Below are 20848 nucleotides of genomic sequence, written 5' to 3'. Positions count from 1 at the left end.
TACATTGAATAACACTGTCAAAAGAAAATACAGAAAAAACTTTGGAACTATAAGGGCTTAGATAAAAAAATCTAAGGCCTTAGGTAGTATTTTTGCTACATTCTATCAACAGTTGGGATTTTAGAAGGAAGTAGTTCACAGTTTAAAAAAATCTGTTGTTCTAATTTGAGAAATGCCTCCCCAATTTATGTTTTGTGTGGTCTAAATATTCTACTACAGCACTAGTATTTATAACATGCCAATGACTCTGCTTTTGATAGCAAATAGTAATTTTCTTATTAGCTAAGAGATACCCACAGCTCTCTTCTCCTGCCCCTCCCCCTTTGATCCCATGAAGAGCAAGCATGTTGCTATCGATTGGTCATTCCTAGGATATACTTGGCCCAATCTCAGGTAATGGAAAATTCACTAGGCCAAACAAAGGGAGGTCTTTATTTTTACTCTCTCTCCCCTCACAAAGATAGGGAAAAGGGTCAAGGAGGCAGCTCCTGTGAATCTGCCCCTTAAGCTAGAAAGATCTAGCGTAGGTGGACCAGACACGCTCTCCCTGAGCATTGGGACAACACTGCTCTATTCTCTTCTTGGACTGACTGGCTAGGCTGGACTTACCTTCTGTCAAGTGGCAAAGTCCCCAGTGTCTTGTGTGGTGTTAGGGGTAAGGAAGGAAAGCAAGCTGGTTGTCTAACCGCTTCATGGGTTAGTCAGGAAGAATTAGTCGATGATACCTCATTGCTTACTACGGATTCTCTGTTTGGCTTGGGCCAAATCCTAGTACTCAGTATTGATGCCTTTGCTGGCCATTGCCCACCATGTATACATTTATACAAGAGTGGCCAGTCCAGATCAAGATTCATGCAGTTCTGGGTCCTCTAACTAAAAATTATCTTAAAATCAACTCCATCCTTTTAATAACACTTTCTAGACATAATCAAATCTAGAAAATATCACAATGTTATTATGCATTTTTTAATTCTAAATTTTCTATAAATTGTGTTTCTATCACTTTTGGCTTTGGTTTAGCTTAGTGAAGTGATTGGGGGGTTTTTTCTAGCCAAACTAAACAAGTTTGAAATATATCGGTGTCGGCTGTCCAGTAAAATCTTATTAATTTGCAATTCCAAATTAGTAAAAGTAGTAAAAATGCCAGATTGTCAAATATCTTAAGAAAGTAGACAAGCTATTGCTTTTACCTGCCCTTTGTCTTATTCTGGTTAGAAAACACATCTCCAATTTTGAGAAACCATTCTCCCTCAGTCTCAGACTATGTAGTCTGGGTGGTTGTCCACACCCTAGCTCCATCCTGGCGAATAAAAATGTCACCTCCCTGGTCATAGCAACAGGTTCAGTGACAGGATTTTGACTCAAACAGGGCCAAAGTTAATCCTGAGGTTTGCTCAAGCTTCTCCCTCAATTATTCACACAAGATATATTTCTTGAAAGCCTACTATGAGTCCAGGCACTGTTGTAGGCCATGGGGATGTTGTAAATGAAAAAAACAGGAAAATCTCTGTCCAAGATGTATACATTCTACTGGGAAAGACACTAGAATAAGTACAATAAATACAATAAATAAACTGGATATAATATGTTAGCGTTAAAAGCTAAGGGGGAAAAAACAGAAGAAGGGATGTGAAATGTTGATGGAGGGAATGTTGGGATTCGTTCAGGGGTCAAATAGCCATTGGAGTCCCGGGGACCTATTTCTGCCTCCATGAGGGGAGAGTTAGATTGAAAATGAAGCCAACTCGGGGGAAAGCAGAACCAAGAGTTGCAGAGAAACAAAGTCCTAATGACTTCATTGGAACACCTGGACTCAGTGTGCCTCCAGTGTTTTTCAGTTACACAAGGCACTAAATGCTCTTATTTTTTTGTTTGAATTGGGTTTTCTGTCACTTGCAACCAAAAATGACCTGACTGATGCAACCCTTTCAGGTATATATAGAAACTTAAAGTATCTTACAATGTGTTTCTAAGTGGAGTTCCCGCTGTCCTCGGGTTGTTGAATAGCGAGAACTCATTTCTAATTAGCAGTGTACATTTACATGCAAACACCTAAAATCCTCAAGACCTTAAAAACAGCATGTTCACGTTAACATGTTTCAACAAGTTCCTTAAAGTGTGCTTTATACTCTTAATCTAAGGAACCCTTTCTTATGGGTTGTTCCAAGGTCACTTTAGTCCAGATTAAACAATTTCAAATTCTAAGTTACTTAGTTAAAAATCAATAAGATTTCACCAGATACGTTTCTGCCATTGTGCCTAGAATGGTTGTATTTTGGACTTTTGGAAGCATTAGTTGACAGAACAGAGAAAATTTCTGCCTTACTTTTTGTTGGTGGTGTTGGTTATATTTTGAGTGGTGTATAGTAAGGACCAATCCTCATCTGCTCTGAAGGGGAACCAGCCGTCCAGGCAGTGGCCATCGAACCATGCTGAGGGTTCCCAGGACATGAGAACCATGCTCACTAGTGTTAACTTGACTGCGTAATTATGATCTGCCCCAACATACCAGCTGACCACAATCCCAAAGCTGTACTGAAGCTTGTTTGAATTTGTTTGGTTTTTTTTGGTGAGGAAAATTGTCATTGAGCTAATATCTGTGGCAATCTTCCTCTATGTCATGTGGGATGCTGCCACAGCATGGCTTGTCGAGCAGTGCTAGGTCCATGCTGAGGATCTGAACCTGCGAACCGTGGGCCGCCGAAGCAGAACATGAAACTTAACCACTACACCACCCAGCTGGCCCCAAAGCTTGTTTGAATTTAAGATTACAGAAAGCAATGAATAAGTTTTAAATTTTCTTCATCCTTCTTCCTGCATTCCTCCCCTCAATTTAATCTTACTTTCTTCCCAACCCTAAATCAAAATAAAACACAGCAAAACACACGCACAAAAACAAAACAAAAGAATCAACATTTGCTCCCCCTGTCAACTCAGCATCTCTTTGGAGCACCCTTTCACATAGGTAGCAAATTGGTGAGCAGGACTTCTGATCCCCCAAACCAACCAAGAGGACTGAGTGGGAGACAAAGAGGTGAGAAGCACCCCTCATTGTAAGTGAGCAGTGAACAGTTAGGGAGGAGATGTTTCCTTGGGGCTTATTCAAAGGAGGCTAATCTAGGGGCTGGCCCAGGAGCACAGTGGTTAAGTTCACACGTTCTGCTTCGGTGGCCGGGGTTAAGTTCACACGTTCTGCTTCGGTGGCCGGGGGTTCACCGGTTTGGATCCTGTGTGTGGACCTACACACCACTCATCAAGCCATGCTGTGGCTGGCATCTCACATCTAAGGAGAGGAAGATGGGCAGGGATGTTAGCCCAGGGCCAATCTTCCTCAGCAAAAAAAAGAGAGAGAGAGAGAGAGAGGAGGAGGATTGGTGGCAGATGTTAGCTCAGGGCTAATCTTCCTCAAAAAAAAAAAAAAGGAGGCTAATCTAACTCTGCCATCTGAGCCATCCCTGGGCAGACCCCACCCCAGGCTATACAAGCAACAAAGAGGAGATTCAAAGGGATTCTCAGAGACTGGGGGTGAGTCATCAACCTGAGTGAACTGGCCATGGCCTTTTCCTCTCCTTTCCAGAGAAGGAGGTCTGAGGGTACTTCTCTACACTTAAGCAAAGAAAAAGGGTTTCAGAAGTACCAATCGTAGAGTGGTCTGCAACAAAGGGAAACTGGTTTCTTCTCCTCAGGTTCGATGTCTGCATATGCAGCCTATTTTTTGGGCTCCCATGCTTATCTGAGCAGGGGACAGGAGAATGAGAGAGAGACAGCAGAGCAGAGAAAGGGGTGGTTAGTGGAACATCTTTGGTGTGGAAAGATTTGTAAGCTTTCTCTGGATCAAGCAGATTCTGGGGAAGGTAGCTGGGCTTGAGACAACTTTCTGGTACTCCACCCAAAATGGCCCCAAGGTGGAAGCCAAGGGGATTGCACACCCGGGGTGGAGGTGGGGCGGCTTCCACACTGGGAAGCAGTGGGAAGGTCTCCTACAGGGCTCCAATAACCTCACGCAGGCATCTTCGGAGCGAGAATCAGCAGTCAGCCAGTATTATCCAGAGAGGCAGCAACACCCAGCAGAGGATACAACTGCACCGTTCAGTAAAAAGCTTGTTAACCTTCTTGCCTCACCTCTCTAGATGCCCCCAACACTGAGAGAATGTAAAATGAGAAGGATGGGAAGAAGAGCGAAGGAGCTGCATGGCCCCTGCCCCTCTAAGTGCCACAGGCTGGAGCCTCGACAGGGAGGAAGGGAACAGTAAACGAGTAGGAGACTGAAGTTTTAAACTGGATAAATTAGGACTGGCCTTTTTATTATCTAAAATCTACTGGAAAGCTGTGGTGCCCAAGGTGTTGTTAAAGGACAGGAAAAAAAGCTCCATCAAAATACAGATGAAAGTAGTAGTTTTTAGAGGAAAATAAAGTCTGTACTGAGTCAGATTTCTGTCTAAAATGTTTGAGTCTCTCAAACATCGCTAAAACTGTACCTTTCCATTTTGTGGCCCTGTGGCCCAATTACACACCACAGCAGACCAAGGTCCCCATGAAATCCCAGGCAATATTTTGTAGAGATAAGTGCGAGGGGAAGGCAAAGAACCTCTTCACTACAGAAGAAACCCAAGATCTCCGAGCAGGAGGAAGAAAAACCACAGCGTATACAGGAAATTTAGATTCCATCAGACCATGAGACAGAGCTTTTAAATTTGGGGTAACACTGGGATGGGATGTCCTATCGGAGTAAAAGTTTTCAATCATATATTTTTTACCTCTTCCGCTATTTGATGGGACCCCTCTAGGTTCTAAGCTCTGTACTAGGTACTTAACGGTCATTTTTGTTTGCCTGATCTCACACAGCTGTTTTATTCAGCCTACACACAGCCTAAATAGCAAGTGATTTCAACTTCACACATTGAGTCTATACAACAGTAAACATTGTGCTATATTTGAATATTTCTACGTATCAGTTTCAATCACCTTGAGATCTCAGACACTGAACTAGAAGTCAAAAGCCTACGATTTTCATTTAACTAGCTTAGAGGACACCTATGGTTTTGTCTGCCCATCAACACTCCTTTATGGGACTAGCTACCATCCTTTCTTTTAGTGATCAGCTCCCCAAAACATACACTCACACAAATATATAAACATACACATGCACACCCACTGCCTCTCTGGCCACTGGTCAAGGCAGAGTTGCATGTGCTCACATGGCCTTCTCTCTGCAGCCTTGATGGTTGATGAAGTGACCCGAGCTGGGGCAATCACAGTGCCCCATCCCCCTGGGTGCCATGTATAGTCCTAAGTATTCTGGGTAAATCAAGCTGGAATTTGTGAGGCCTTCCCTGGTTATTTTTGGAGCTGATGATAGAACAAAGAGCTCTTTTCTTTGGTGGTGGAAAACAAAGTCCACGTGAAACCAGGAAATGCAGTAGCCATACGGAAGAGGACATTAAGGAGTAGGACCAGTAAAGTCAATATTACAGAGAGACCCAGAGGTGAGAGACTGAGAATGAGTCCTGACAGCATTGGGACCCCTGGAGGCAGTCATGCCTGAATCCAATTGCCCTCCGGCCCATCCTGCAGTTTGATCCAGAGCTCCTAAGACTATAGGAGTTCCTCACTCACTGAGCTTGATCAGTCTTGGGGAAATAATGAATCACACAAGAGAGGCCTTGAAGTCTTCAAGGGACCCTCACACCAAAGTTAAGAGGATGAGCTAACAGAGTTGTTTTTAATCACTGTTTTAGCAATGGAACTCTTTCTTCTAATGAAATATTACTTTAACACAAATACAGGACAGAGAGCAAAGTGATGAGTCAATGACTTGAGCAATTTAAACCTTCATTGCCTGACCCCCAAATACCTCATTGTTTGTGGAACTCCCGAAGCTCCTCCAAGAAACAGTGGGATTTTGTGGGGCACAGTATGAAAACCACTGACCAGGAACACCCTCCTACACGCATGTTAACTCCACACCCCTGATTCCATTCTTCACGACAGCCTGACACCTTCAGCAACTACAATAACAGTGTGCATATGCAGTACCTATAAAAAAGCATGGAATTTAAATACAGATACTTGCCACTTTATGAAGGGAACCAAACCCTATCTAAACTTGCCTGTTTAGAGTGTTTTTCCTATTTATTCTTACCAAGTTCTTATATTTATAACAATTGTGCTAGTGTTTTCCTCAATCATGCTCCTACATACTCGCTTTCCCAGAAACTGTCATTTATATTTAATGCCTGGATCTTGTAATTTCTTGAAAAGGACAAAGACAGAAGTCCATTCAAGGCCATAAGATTGCTTTTCCTTCTAAGAAACTGTCAGCCAAATTTCTCAGGGAGGAGCTGGAAATGAAGGGAGAGACATTGATAAATTTCCCTGCTGGACGATCAATAAAAGCCCCCCCATCCCGCGCAGACTCCCACTGTGCAAGCAAGGGCCGTAATTACATTGTCAAAAATTCATGTCACCCAGGCTGACAGCGACCCCCTGGAAAAGTGACATGTGATTGGCACTCGGTTTGGGGTGGTGAACCTGGATTGGCAGACAGAGTGGGGAAAGGAAAAGGCAAGAGTGAAATTTCCTTATTGACTACAACCACCCAAGCCCCAGCCCGCCCCTCTGGAGGAATCCAGCGACCCTTGAGTCATATTAACATATCAAAGCGAGCAGCTGACAGAACTTACAGAACCATCTGATCTCCACCAGAGATTCAGAACATGCCCTGCCCCATCCGCTTCCAAACCCAGAGAAAGAGAAAGACAGCGCTGCTGCGTGTGGGGGTGTGTGCATGCAGGTGTGTGTGTGAGTGTCTGAGTGTGAGAGCTTTTCTACATTAAAAGAAAAACATGAAACGTGCCTTCAACTCCATCTTTCCTCGTGACAGCTGAACAGCAAAGCCTGTTTGCTTAGTGATTTTAATCTATGATAAAAATCAGCTGGAACAGAAGGGTTACTGGGGCAGCAAGGAAGAATGAGGTGGGAGGGAGAAGGTGGGGAAAGCTATATGACTGACACGCAGACCTATTTGTGTGAGTCTCTATGACCCGCACTGGAGTTAAATTAGCATCCACCAGTCAGTCCTCTGACTGTTGGGGGTTAGGAATAAAATGCCTGCAAAAGGCCTCCTATATCACGCAGTGCTCTGCTTCTGGCTAAACTGGGCCCATGCAAATGGTTTCCAAGAAGCCCTTAGGGTAACCACACCTGAGAATGGCGGTTATCCACTGTGGGAAGCAGCTGCGCTGCGAGAGATTAAAATCAAGAGGTGTTTGCTAGGTGGTGGGAACAGAGCAGAACATGCCTGGGAATGTTGTCAGCTCATGATGTCCAGAGCTAAGATCTCGCTCTTCTTCTGATGAAAAGAGATAGACAAGAAAATTAATAAGGAGAAAAATCTCTAGGCAGAGCTGGCCCCATGCCAAATTTTGAAACAAAACCCCCTCCCCCTAAAAGAAAATATGAGATCATAGGCTCTGGGTACTCAGTGCTTTGGGGGAAAAAAAGAATATAACCAAGTTAGCTATAGCTAACACTGCTTGAGTGTTACTGTGTGCCAGATACTTTGGGGCAGTTCACAAGCATAAGTCTATGAGGTGGAGACTGTGTTTTCCTGGGTTTTGTCCAAGGTCATAGCTGATAAATGGCAGAACTGGATGATTTGTGATTCCAAAACTTTTAACCACGAAAAACAGCATTTCTCCAAGTGTCGTCAGTGGACCACCTGAATCAAATCACCTGAGGGTCCCATTGAAATGCTCATTCCTAGGCCCACCTCGGGCCCGCTGAGTCAGATGCTGGAGGTGAGGTCCAGAAATCTGCATTTTAAAAATCTCCCCAAGAAGAGTCTTCTGTGCCCTAAAGTTGGTGAATCTCCTCACTACATCATCCTGGGAAGCTGAGTGAACTCTGGGTCATTAGGGATTTTCTGGGTGCAAAGCAGTGAATCAAGTTTCTCACTGTTTTACATAGTTGACAGCAAAGGAAAATTAGTTTTTCCCTAAAGCCCTAGTGTCACCAGACCCACCTCTGGCCCTGGAAAAAGGCCAGTGAAATTACCTAACGATTTTAACCAGGCTATACCACCACACCCGAGGGTGAATCTGTTTGAGACCTCAGGTGGTTAGGGAGCCAGGGGAAGGGAGAGAATTGATGAGCCTCAGGCTGTGACTGGGATTCTCTGACAGCACCTGCAAAGAGGAATCCCTCTCACCCAGTGGCTCAGCTCTTTTCTACATGATATCTCTGTCAAATGAACGCGATGCGGCCGCATCCCGTCAGAAAGGAAAATAGCTTGATTTTGCCTGTGTTCCTTGTGCAAGCTCTGTGGTTGGCGAGAGATCCTAGTCTCTCCTGGATTGGCAGGGCTTTGGGGAAATGGGTAAAACAGTTTTTGATGCCAACCTAACCCTGGGAATACAAGAAAGGAGAGGAAGAGGAAGAAGAGGTGGAAGGAGAAAGAGAAGGAGAGGAGGGGAGAAGATGGAAGTGAGGGGAGCAGAGGGAGAGGAGGAGTCTGCACTCTCAGTATCCAGTCACATGGCAGGGCTACAGCAGCAACATTTTTTTTTTTTTTTTACTTTCGGAATTCTCAAAACATATCAGAAGCATCTATTCTGCTTTAATTGCCCCGTTTTGACTGTAAGCAATGGCACTAGAGATTTTCTTAACTTGACATCTGTTTAAACACAAAGGCTTAGCCACACAGGGGACATTTAAAATACAGGCACATAAAGGTACATTTATGAACTCTTTCACTGATCCTTCGTAATAGACGGTGAGAATGAGAGGAGTTAGAATGAAAGAAGCAGAGTAAAAGAATTAAGAGCGTTTTCCCTCTTCTTCATTTAAATTTCCATTTCTAGCTGGAGTTGTGTCACCTGCCTTGTATAGGACACTGGCTGTCAAACCAGAGGGTCCGTGTTAAGCTTCAGGGTCCTTCAGATGCTCTGTGGGCTGGTGGAAACATTGATCTGTGCCCTCTTGTTCTCCAGCTATGTGTTTTCAGTGGTAAACAGCAACACATTGGTCTGATGGCCTAAGTGCTGCCGGACTAGAATAAACATTTAAAGACCATGGCTGATGTGTGAAGAGATAGAAGACCCTCATGGATCCTGGGTTACAAGATCAATGTTAGTGTCTGCTGATGTAGATAGAAGAAAAAAGTCCTCCTTAGATAGAGAACATAAGAACAGCACAGGCACTTTGAATTTCTGTCCAGATAGTTACAAGATATTTTAAACCTTATAAAATTTATCCCCAGTATCTAGCACCCTGGATGGTTCCTAGTCAACACAATAAATACTTGACAAAAAGATCCCGCTTTCTCTCATAGCAAGTCAAAAAAGGCAAAGAGGGCTTTTTAGTAGACAATGATTGAGCCCACAGTTTACAATAGAGCCTTTACGGAGAAAAAATGGCAGACTCCTCAGCATAGCTTCACGCCCAAGTCTAACAATTATTCTATGATAGGTAGTGGGGTTTTATCTTGTTATGCCAATACAGAAATGCCAACGTAGACAGCATCATGTTTTCTGGAGATTGGGCCACTACCTGGAGCCCACATTTTGCTCTGCCTTTGGCTCATGCAATGTAAGCAAAAGCACATAAGTATCTACTGAAAGATACTTAAAGCTCATTATTTAATACTTAAATTTTCCAGTTAATGTTAAGGATCATCCTAAGACTCTTAGTAATTTCCTGAATCTCAAGGAAAGTAAAAATGTCCATTTTGCAAAGTGGGATTAGGTGATCAGAAGGCAAATAAAATTGGAGCAGAAACACACTGTAGCCCAATTCCTGTGTATTCCCAGAAATCCATAAACACCCAACCCATCTGTAACAGGACGCTAAGCAGAACTCTAACTGAACCCTGTTCACGGGAGGGGAATCCAACCACAACAACAACAAAATGGAGTCGTCTCTATTTGTTTGTGATGCCATCAGAGTACACAGCCATCGGTATATGCTGACTAATTGGATCGGTCAGTTTTCACTATATTGTGCTGCAGTGACAAACACAAATCTCAGTGGCTTATGACAACAAAGGTTTATTCCTCACTCACAGACGTGAGAGCAGTAGGTTGGCTGCAGCTGTGCCCGTGTTGTCATTCGGGTTCCCAAGACAAAGGAGCTGCCCCTATCTGGGACAGGCTATTCTCAAGCAGAGGGAAAAGGGCAAAATAGCCAAAACATTATAACAGCTCTTAAAACTTCTACTTGGCCATGCAGTACATCATTTCCGCTCACACTCCATTGACCAGAGCAAGTCCTTGGCTAAGTCCACTCTCAGCGGGGCAGGGAAGGGTGGTCCACCCACAGGGAGGCACAGAAAGTCACCTGACGGTGGGTGGAAGTGTATAACCCTCTTATAGGAAGGGGAAATATAATTGGGAACTATAATCTACTCTGCCACAGGAATTACAACAATTAATATTTCTTTTTTAAGGAAATAGTGCCTGTGCTCTGATAAACTTTGTTGCCTCAGCAACTAACAGCCAAAGGGTTTTAAGTAGTTTTGTCATTTTCCCCATTGCCCACACATTGGCTAGACACAGCTCTCCCCCATCTCCTCTGGCCCACGGCCTCACTCACCGTGCAGGGACAGGGTTCCATTCCTCACAGCCAGGAACTTGACACCATATGGAAAGAAGGGGGTAGAGTGGGAACTCCCGTAGAGTTTGATCTCAGCTTTGCCTTGGAAGGGCTTGTCCTCGGACCCAATCCGGAGCTCTCCACCATGGGAAACAAGGATGGAGTGTGCCCTGAGCTCGATGGGTCCTGGATCCATGAAAATCAGCTTGCCTCCTAACGGCCAAAGAGAAGATGGTCAGTCCCTGAGAGCATAAGTCCTCCTCCTTTCGCCAGTTCCAATGTCTGATGAAAGCCTCTTCATTTATATACTTCTGCTGGAACTGGACTCATTTTATCTTGCCCTCTCTTCTAGAAGCACAATAGAGTGGCTCAGACACCCAGAAGTAGAAGCACTCTATTACTAAGCCAGCTTAGGTTAGCTATCAATATTCACTGCAGCTTTATTGATATTATTTTTAATGCCAATAACCTAAATGTCCAGCAAGATAGGAACGGTTAAATAGAGATGAGAAGGTCACCATTTTTACCATTTAGCAGCAGATAAAAGCAGCGTATACAAAATTAAATTTTAAAAGAACTGAGAAATAAGTGAAGAGGAAATAGGGAGAAGAAAATGTCCCAAAATTATAAGAATCATGATACAAGGAAGTGTCATTAGTGCTACCATCATGACATTTGTAGCACTTTAGCTGACCAGCATCCATTGTACTTTTCTTTTGATAATAGACCCTAATTTCCTCAAGGAACCGCTCTGCTCCATTGAACAGAGGGACTGTCAACCATGGTGTCCTGTTCTTCCAGAGTCTAAGTCATGCACCCAGGCTTCAAATGGAAATCTGAAGCAAAAGAGAAGAGATGACTGGAGATGTTTAGATCTCAGCAATTCCAGTGGTGGTATCTTAATGAGCCAGAGATGAGTTTCCGTTTCTGAGACCCCCCACCTGCCAATCCCCCTCCAAATGCCCTGATTGCTCTCACTTCTACATCTGACTTTCCAGACTTTCCACAAATTATGTAAGCTACTCCCTGCATTCCCAGTAAATTTCCTTTTTAAAAGAAAGTTGGTTTCTGTTATTTGGAATCAAATAACCTTAACGGATATGGGCACCGTCTTGCTCTAATATCCAGATTTTCTGTAACATAGGAATATTATTTTATAATAAAATTATTTGGTATTGTGAGAATAAATACTTAAGATCATAAAACATATGTTCATCTTTATAATACTTTTCTTTAAAAGGATTTAGAACATTTGCATTTCATGCAGAATTTTCCCAATTATGCCAAAATAATTAAAGCCCCCCATATACACAAACACTTTAGCTTGAATGAGCTATTAAATCTGTCTCCCTCCTGTAGGTGGTTTGCAAAGCACTGAACTAGACTCTTCTATCCTGTGACAAAGTGGTCAGAGTTGTGCCTTTATACTGGAAACAGCAGGGGTCCTCTTTCCAAACTCTATAGGAGCTTTCCATCTCAGAAGAAAAGTCAGAGGCCTTCCATTGGGCTATGCAGGCCCCTCACTATCGGCCATCCCATGTCCAGTAACATCCCATGTCCTCCAACATCATCTTCCAAAACTCACCCCTTTGCTCATCTGCTCCAAACACACTGGCCTGCTTGTTAGTTCTCAAACTAACACCTGTGCGTCTGTTCCTCCTTTACCTGCATTCTTCTTCTGTTGGATATCCATGTGACTCACTCCCTCCTGTTTCTTTTTTTCCTTATTAAAGATTGGCACCTGAGCTAACATCTGTTTCCATTCTTCTTGGGTTTCTTTTCTTCTTCTTCTTCTTCTTCTCCCCAAAGCCCCCCCAGTACATAGTTGTATATTCTAGTTGTAGGTCTTTCTGGTTGTGGCATGTGGGATGCCTCCTCAGCATGGCCTGATGAACGGTGTCATGTCCATGCCCAGGATCCAAACCAGCGAAACCCTGGGCCACCAAAGTGGAGTGCACAAACTTAACCACTTGGCCACAGGGCCAGCCCCTCCCTCCTGTTTCTATTCAAATGTCAACTTCCCACTGAGGCCTGCCCTCTCCAGTCTATACAGAATTGTGTGCCCTGGCCCCTTACCCAAGTATATTTTTCTTCATAACGCTTAACATCAGACATATTATGTATTTACATGTTTACTGTCTGCCCTCTCCCCACTAGAATGCATGCTTCATGAGCACACTTCCCTGCTTAGTTCACTTGTGTATTCCCAATGTCTAGAACAGTGACTGATAGGTAGGTGGCACTCAATATATAATTGTTGAGCAAAGGAATAAATGGTTATATCTTTTTAGAGAATCTGGTTTACGTACTTGAATTACCTAATGGACAAACACACACACACACACACACTCCCATATTCTCAGAAAGGATGTTGTTTTTACATCTCTAAGTTAATGTTATCTCAGTGAGCTAAAGATATGCAAGGAGGTGGAGAGGGCAAGGTGTCAGAAATGGCTCCAAAGGCAAGTTCCATTGTAATAAGGAGGGCCTTGGCGAGGGGCAGGGAAGAACAAAAGCTCTTCATCTGCTAAATTTCATCCTAAATCCAATGTGCCAAATTACTGAGTTGGGTGGTTGTTGTTCTCAGAAATCTCATCTGGAAGTACTTAAACATGTACTGGAGAAACGACAGGGAGAAAATGAAGATGCCCTTAGTCGTTTTTGTTTACCTCCATCTTAGTGCAGAGATAGTGATCAATAAATATTTGACTCAATGGTCAAATGTGGAGGCCACTTCTTCCCTGACCTTCTGTCCTAACATTTATCTTCAGCTTTCCTCGGCCCCCTTCATCAAGCCTCCTAGTCATCGATCCTAAAACCCGAGCCACACACCATCATAGTCACAGTCACAGGATGTTTACTTGGACTCCAACTCCTAAAGTGCTCTTTCCTTTCAGCCACAATTTAGAACAACACACCCCATGTGGATATCCAGTTTTCCACCTGGATGTGCACAGTAAGAGTTCTTCCCTCAGAGAATCACGGTGACATTTCTTGAAATGATGCTTGTAGATCCCTGGTCTTGGGTCTGACACCTATGAGACTCTTCCTGCCATGGTGTCTGCTGCTATTGTCACACTCCTCATCTTCACTTCCCCCATTATTGCTATAACTGCTCAATTTTCCACAGCTGCTCCATCCCTTTAGCACTACTAGGCCACTTCCTTCCAGCAGCTCACCATTGGTGTCCTGACTTCCCTTCTGAAATACGGCATATAGATCATACTCAAACGTAAACTTTCCAAGAAGCACGAAACAATCCTTTGGTGATCGATAGCCTTGATACCAGAGTGGCACCACACTGCTCACCAGACTCCTAAAGGACCTACTGGCAATTGTGACTGTCACTTTCCCTTCCATTGTCGTTACAATGACAAGAATATTCATTAGAAATGCAATAATAATCATGAATCCTGCTGTGAACAAAAGAGAATAAATGTGGCCTGTGGTACAGGCCAGTCTTATGTTTATTAAAACTTTTTCACTCATAGCCACATGTCATTAATGTCCCAACTAATTATCTTCCACTGGTGGACCATGGATTTGCACGGCAGGACTCCTCCCTCATAAATAGTCAGGAAATCTGAAGTGACCTTGATGAGCAAGTGATGGAGACAGGGCACAGAATCAAGGTCCCTGTCCTGACTCTGCTATTGGCCTCTGAACGACCCTCAGGAAGTCCCATAAAACTGCTGGGCTTCAGATTATTCAGTTCTCAAATCTGTCCTACTCAATGCTAAGAGATGGTCTGTTTTCTCATCAGTGAAGTGGAGAGTTGAATCCTGCATTCACTAAGGCTCCTTCCAGTTCTAGAACATTTGACATCTACATCATCAAGAATACTGTCGGGGGCTGGCCCCATAGCGTAGTGGTAGGGTTCATGCACTCTGCATCAGCAGCCCAGGGTTCGTGGGTTTGGATCCTGGGTGTGGGCCTACACACCGCTCATCAAGCCATGCTCTGGTGGGGTCCCACATACAAAATAGAGGAAGATTGACACAGATATTAGCTCAGGGACAATCTTCCTCAAGAAAAAGAGGAAGATTAGCAACAGATGTTAGCTCAGGGTCAATCTTCCTCACCAAAAAAATAAATAAATAAAAGAATGCTGTCAGGTGTGCATTTGACCCTGATGGAGACATGGAACTCATGTTTTCCTGACCTGCCCATGCCGTGGTGAACTTTGAACCTCACCTGTGAAAGGTATTCCATGCACAGTCAGGAGTTCAAACAAGACTATGGGGTAAACAAGGGAGCTAACATTTATTAAGAACCTACCATATGCCAGAATCTTTTGTCCGAAATGACCTTCAAAACGAGCCTATAAGGTCAATATAATACTCTGTTTTTTCAGAGAGCAGGCTGAGAGAGGCAGTGTCAGCCCAGAATAGGCGGAGCGAGCATTGGAACCCAGGACCACCTGGCAGAAAAACTCAGTCTATCCACTTCCGCAAACCCTCCCAGGTAGCTTTTTCATTCATTAGGATTGTTAACATTGTTACATTTAAGGAAAGACATGTATTAACCTAAGTAAGTTTGCCTATGGCTTGTTTATACATGATCTTTTATTTTAGTTTTGTTAATATAGATATACCTCGCCTCATTCTGGAAAGGATTTTTGACAGAATACAGGGATTGATGAGCAAATTTGTAAACTTGGGCTTTGTCTCTTGTACCATCAAGGAAAATATTAAATACAACAAAACAAATTGGTAGAAATTTAAAAATGTCATTTACTGATGGGAACTTATAATGACGTTAATGGAGGGAGAAAAGCTCAGCCCAAAGAAAAAGAAGGATGTGTGTCGACAAGAATACTATCAACAGGACTAATGAATTAATATGATAGTCATTATTCCCCTAAAAAGCCTTCCCTCATCACTTGATCAGTGGTAAATCTAAGGAAATCTAGGTAAAGGAAGAAGAGAGTTTGATGAGAAATTCAGCTATTTTTTATTGAAATAATTATGTGATAGCCAAAGTAAAGTCTTCTTGATGTGAAAGAATGTCAAGTTTATATTTAATCTTACTCTATGCCAAGTCTCCAAGTGATTTATCCTCCCACTTTATTAGTTTAAAACAAATATACAGTGGGCTGCCTTAAAGAATAGTGACTTGAGTATGGGAGGGCAGTGGGGGCTTCGTTTCTCCACTTTATAGAGCTTGACCCCATTTCTGAAAGCTGAAAGAAAGAGCAGGGCTGAAGTCAACCTTTGGCCGTGACCTTAACTTGCTTGTGATGATTGTTCATGAGAGCCGAGTATGTCCCACAAGTGACCTTGGGTAATTTTATAAAAATCAATCAACCATCATTATTGATACTTCCCCTCTAAAATAAATAATGAACCCAGCTTTTTACATGTAATCACCTCTTTCCATTAAACATCCCTTTCATTTCTTTTAAAGGGAAGTAAAAGAGACTTTAGCAGCTAGCTAATGTTTGCAAAGTACCTCCAAACCTGCTTTTGGCTAAGCCTACAATTAGCCATCCTCTGTAATAACCACAAAACGATTTCTTGTGTGTGTTTTAAGAAAGACAAATACCCAGTTCTAGCTATTTTCCCCCTTACAGAAAAAAATCTAGAGTCTAAACATTTTACTGTACAATAAGACTCTTCAAAAGAGCTGGCTACACCTTCTATCTTCAATTCTTTCTCTCCACTCGCTTGAACCCTGCCCCATTGGGCCTTAGTCTGATAAGTCCATTAAAACTGGTCCTGGTCACAAATGGCAACCACATTGCTGAATCCAAGCCTCAAAGCTCAGTTTTCACGTTTCCTGAGTGGCCAGCAGCATCTGACACACTCTGTCACTCCTTCTTTTTGAAACTCCTTCCCCTCCCTCACCCAGCACTGCGCCCTCTTGAGTTTCCTCCTACCTCCCCTCTTGGCATCCTGATCCCTCCTGATTGTCCCAACCACTGACACCTGGAGTGTCTCAAGACCGTCCCTCGATCATTTTTGTTATCATTCTATGAACACTGCCTTGGTTGTCTCATCTTAAGGTTTTAAACACCATCATATGCTAATTGCTGGTGAATCCCAAATTTCTACCTCCAAGGCCAGCCTCCACCCTCAGCTCAAGACTCACATACCCACCTGCCTACTCAACATCTCTATTTGATCTCATAAGCTTCTCAACTTAGCACATCCAACAAATTCATCTTGCCCCACAGTCTTCCCACTGTCCTTCCCATCTCCCTAAATGGCAACTTCATCCTCCTAGTTGCTCAGTCTGAAAACCCTAGAGTTGGCTTTCACTCCCTCTCACACCACAGCCAACCCTTCAGGAAATGTTACGCATTCTCCCTTCAAAATATCCCCATGATCCAACCACTTCTCACCACTTCCACATCTATCGCTGAGGTCTAAGTCACTCTCCTCTCACCCCTGTACTACTGTAACAACCTCTTAACTTAGCTTTCTGCTTCTGCCGTTGTCCCTGCCCCAGGGTCTAGTCTCACAACAGCATTCAATGTGACTTCTTTTCAAATGTAAACCTTATCATGTCACCTCTCCATTCAAAATTCTCCAGTGGCTCCCACCACGCTCAGAGTGAAAGTCTACCAAACCCTACAGGACTGGTCTTCTCCGGGCCACTCTCCCTGTGGCTCATGATCCTTCTGCCACCCTGACCTGCTTGCTCCCTCTGCCTCACAGCTTTTGCCCTCACTGGGTGCAAATCCCCCAGCCACCACCAAACCCCCTACCCACCTTTCCTGCTGTGTTTTTCCTCCATGCTGCTCAGGAAATCTAACAAAAAATATAATTTGCTTACTTGACTGTTGTCCTTATAGAAATCAATGCCGTGAGAGCAAGAATCTTGGTCTATTTCATTCACAGCCATAGCCCCTGTACCTAAAACCATGCCTGGCATATGAGAACGTGGTAAGTACTCACTAAATACTAGTTGGATAAAAAGGAGTTGAAGCTATAGGAGTGAATGGGGTCTCCCAAGGAGAACATGAAGAGTGAGAACAGAATAGAGATAAAGGGGACAAGCTGTCAAATTTTAATATTTAGAGACTATAATAAGGAGAGGAAGCAGTAAGATTCCTGAACATGGGTCAAAGAATTAGTGAATTAGGAGAAGAATCAGAAGGCTGTAAAGACACCGGCTCCAGGAAGAACTTTAAGAACCATGAAGGTAGTAGATGAAGATGGCAAACCCTCAGTGTCATTTTTGGGAGGATCTTGGGAGAAAAGGCACAGAGCAGGAGTGCCCTTGGTGAGGACGTGAATACCAGGGGATGAAATGAACCCAGGGAGAGTGATGCCAGTTTTAAGCAGAGGGGAAGCCAGAGGTGAATGGAGGCAAGACCCAGGAAGGGATCTGAACAGCCCAATGAATCAGATCAATCTATATCACCAAACCAGATAATTCATTTACTCAAAGCTTGAACTATCTAAACTTTCAGATGTAAATTACCCAATTTACTTATCTATATTGATTAACCTCCATTGAGCTCTTTGTGTCAACAGTGAGTAATTTCTTAAAAAGTTTAGCAGCCTAGGGCCAGCCCCGTGGCATAGCAGTTAAGTGCGCAGGTTCCACTTCAGCGGCCTGGGGTTCGACAGTTCGGAGTCTGGGTGTGGACATGGCACCGTTTGGCAAGCCATGCTGTGGTAGGCATCCCACATATAAAGTAGAGGAAGATGGGCACGGATGTTAGCTCAGGGCCAGTCTTCCTCAGCAAAAGGAGGAGGATTGGCAGCAGATGTTAGCTCAGGGCTAATCTTCCTCAAAAAAAAAAAAAAAAAAAGTTTAGCAGCCTATATCTGGTTACCTTTCCAGTCACTAAATAGTCAAAAAGGGGCCAGCCCAGTGGCATAGTGGTTAAGTTCACACACTCCACTTCAATGGCCCACAGTTCGTGGATTTGGATCCTGAGACAGACCTAAACACTGCTCACCAAGCCATGCTGTGGCAGCATCCCATATACAAAATAGAGGAAGACTGGCACAAATGTTAACTCAGGGCCAATCCTCCTCACCAAAAGAAAAAGAAAAAATAGTCAAAGAGACAGGAAAGCCTGTGGAATTCATTTTCCTTGGAGAATTATAGATGGTCATCCATTCAGGATGGACAGTTCCTACTCTGCCTGGATGCTGGCTGAGAGATCTGGGCATAGTTGGGGCACACTGCTGCACCATGTTGCTGTGGAGGTGGGCATCTGCAGGAGGTGAGGAAGAGGCGGGAAGAGTAGTGTTTAGGGAAGGCAGCCACAGCCTGAAGCCTGCACTGTGATGGAGATGCACACAGCTTCCTTTGTTGGCAAGATCCGGATTAGACTTGTGCCTGATCCACTGGAGCAGAGCCTGGAAGCCTTCGAGGTGGGCTTGTCCCCGGCTAGAGAGGCGGAAAATCAATTTGGCTGGCAAACGAGAGCCCCCAAGAGCTCAGTGCACGCTCCATAATCCTATCCACTAGCAGCTCAGGAAATAGATGCCTGAGCCCTCACATATTCATGGGGGAGGTGAGGCATAAATCAGGCTTTAAGGATTGGGGGCGAAGGGAATGGACTCTCTGGCTGGCTACTAATTAATCAAGCACGGAACACAAAACCTAGCAACCTGGGAGCGAGCCACGCTCACTCAAGCACAGGCTCTGCTCCTGCTGCTTTTCCTGATTTTTTTTTTCGTTTCAATTAAAATAGATATCGGATGAAATTTTCCCCTTTAGCTGATGCTGCTTATGCATCCCCCTGTTCTTCCTTTAATTAAAAAACATGCTTATTGCAATACTTGCCAGAATCACTTTAACGGTATTTTAATTGTAATGTCTCTGCCTGATTAAAAAAAGAAAATATGAACTAGAAAGTGTTTGCAAAAGCGTTCTCAGGATGCAGGAAAAGAATCACACACCTCGCCGATGGATGCCACATACTAATTCCTTAATTAACCTGGAACTGCCGTCAAACAGGCAGTGTCGAGGAAAAAAACATATCTGAAATAAAACCACTGACTCAGAGCTGCGAACAATAGCAGTTGGGAGAACAAGTTTTCATCAGCTCAGATTTCCCTAGCAGGAGAGAGAACTGCATCCAACTGAAAATGCCATGCTCAGGATATGCCCATCCAATGCCCATCCAATGCGGCCAGCCTGGTTTCCACACTTCTTTGCACAGGGTTGCATAGCCTTTGGGAAAAGACTAGTCAGGCCAGGTTAATTGGCTTCCAGGCCTGACAATTCTACATACTTCCCTTTACTGTGTTAGGTTAGTAGTTGTCAAACTCGAGCATGCACCTAAATCCCCTGGAGGTCTTAACACACACATTGGTGGGCCTCACCCCCAGAGTAGGTTAGCTGTGGGGCCCGAAAATTTGCATTTCTAGCAAATTCTCTGCTGATGCTGATGCTGCCAATCGGGGACTACACTTTGAGAACCACCACTCTAGATAAATGAAGCGATTGCCCTAAGTGTTCATGATCTTGCGTTGTTTGCTATCATCTAAAACAGGCTGAGACATACAAGGCAGGAATTGCAGATTCATTCACCTTGTCATTGAACCAACACCTGTCATTTTCCAGCCTTTCTGCTACACGCTGAAATACAAATGTAAAAAATACAGTCTCTGCTTTCAGAAGGTTGGGGTGGTGTTTAATTGCTCCAGATGAATGGTAATACCCTGGTTTTAGTGAATTGTCCAACTTTACAGATAACTGAGAAAGAAGATAAAGATTGTTACTCAGCTTTTGCTTTCTCTATAAAATGTCAAACTCATGAAGTTAACCCCATAAATGGATTAACTCTTTGCTAATTACAGAAATGTAAACATATTTTTGGAAGAGAAACTATATGGAAATATTTAAAGGAACTCAAACACTGAGATATAAGTAAATGCCTTTGTCAGTATAGCTACTGTTATCAATTATTACTTAACTAAACCTTGGACTCCTTTCTATCTCCAGAAAATCATTACTTCCTTTTATCAACAAAGCTTCTGGCATTTAAGTGCTCACAGACCTCTGCTGTTCACGGATTTCTAAAGAGTCACTTCAGATCTTGGAAAGAAAGCTATTTGTAAGGGGAAACAGAAAAGACCAAAAAAGACCCCTGCAAACAAATAAAACCTATCTTTTCCCCAAAGTCTGTACCAGGCAGGTAAAAATTTCACTAGCTACCAAGGTGCTCATTCAAATAACTTCCTTCGTCTCTTTGTCACAGTTCAATTAGCATTGAGCCAATCACGTTTTTGACCAGCCCTGCAATTGGGTACATTTCTCTGAGCAATCTGTTACTCAAAAGGTTCCAAAT

General features: G+C 43.5%; 1 protein-coding gene across 14 annotated transcripts in view; it reads right to left on the bottom strand.

The window, feature by feature from the left end:
- The window catches only part of PKHD1 (PKHD1 ciliary IPT domain containing fibrocystin/polyductin), a 412643-nt gene that overhangs the window by 259541 nt on the left and 132254 nt on the right, over positions 1–20848 (bottom strand). For all 14 annotated transcript variants that reach the window (XR_006885298.1, XR_006885299.1, XR_006885297.1 and 11 more), the window contains exon 37: positions 10591–10803. Coding sequence is in view for 11 of the 14 variants with exons in the window: in XM_046639693.1 (XP_046495649.1) it covers positions 10591–10803 (213 nt within the window). In the remaining 3 variants the exon portion in view is untranslated. The remainder of the gene's footprint in view (positions 1–10590; positions 10804–20848) is intronic.

The sequence above is a fragment of the Equus quagga genome, chromosome 15 (assembly GCF_021613505.1).
Source record: "Equus quagga isolate Etosha38 chromosome 15, UCLA_HA_Equagga_1.0, whole genome shotgun sequence".
Lineage (NCBI taxonomy): Eukaryota > Metazoa > Chordata > Mammalia > Perissodactyla > Equidae > Equus > Equus quagga.
This window is presented reverse-complemented; position numbering and strand designations above follow the sequence as displayed.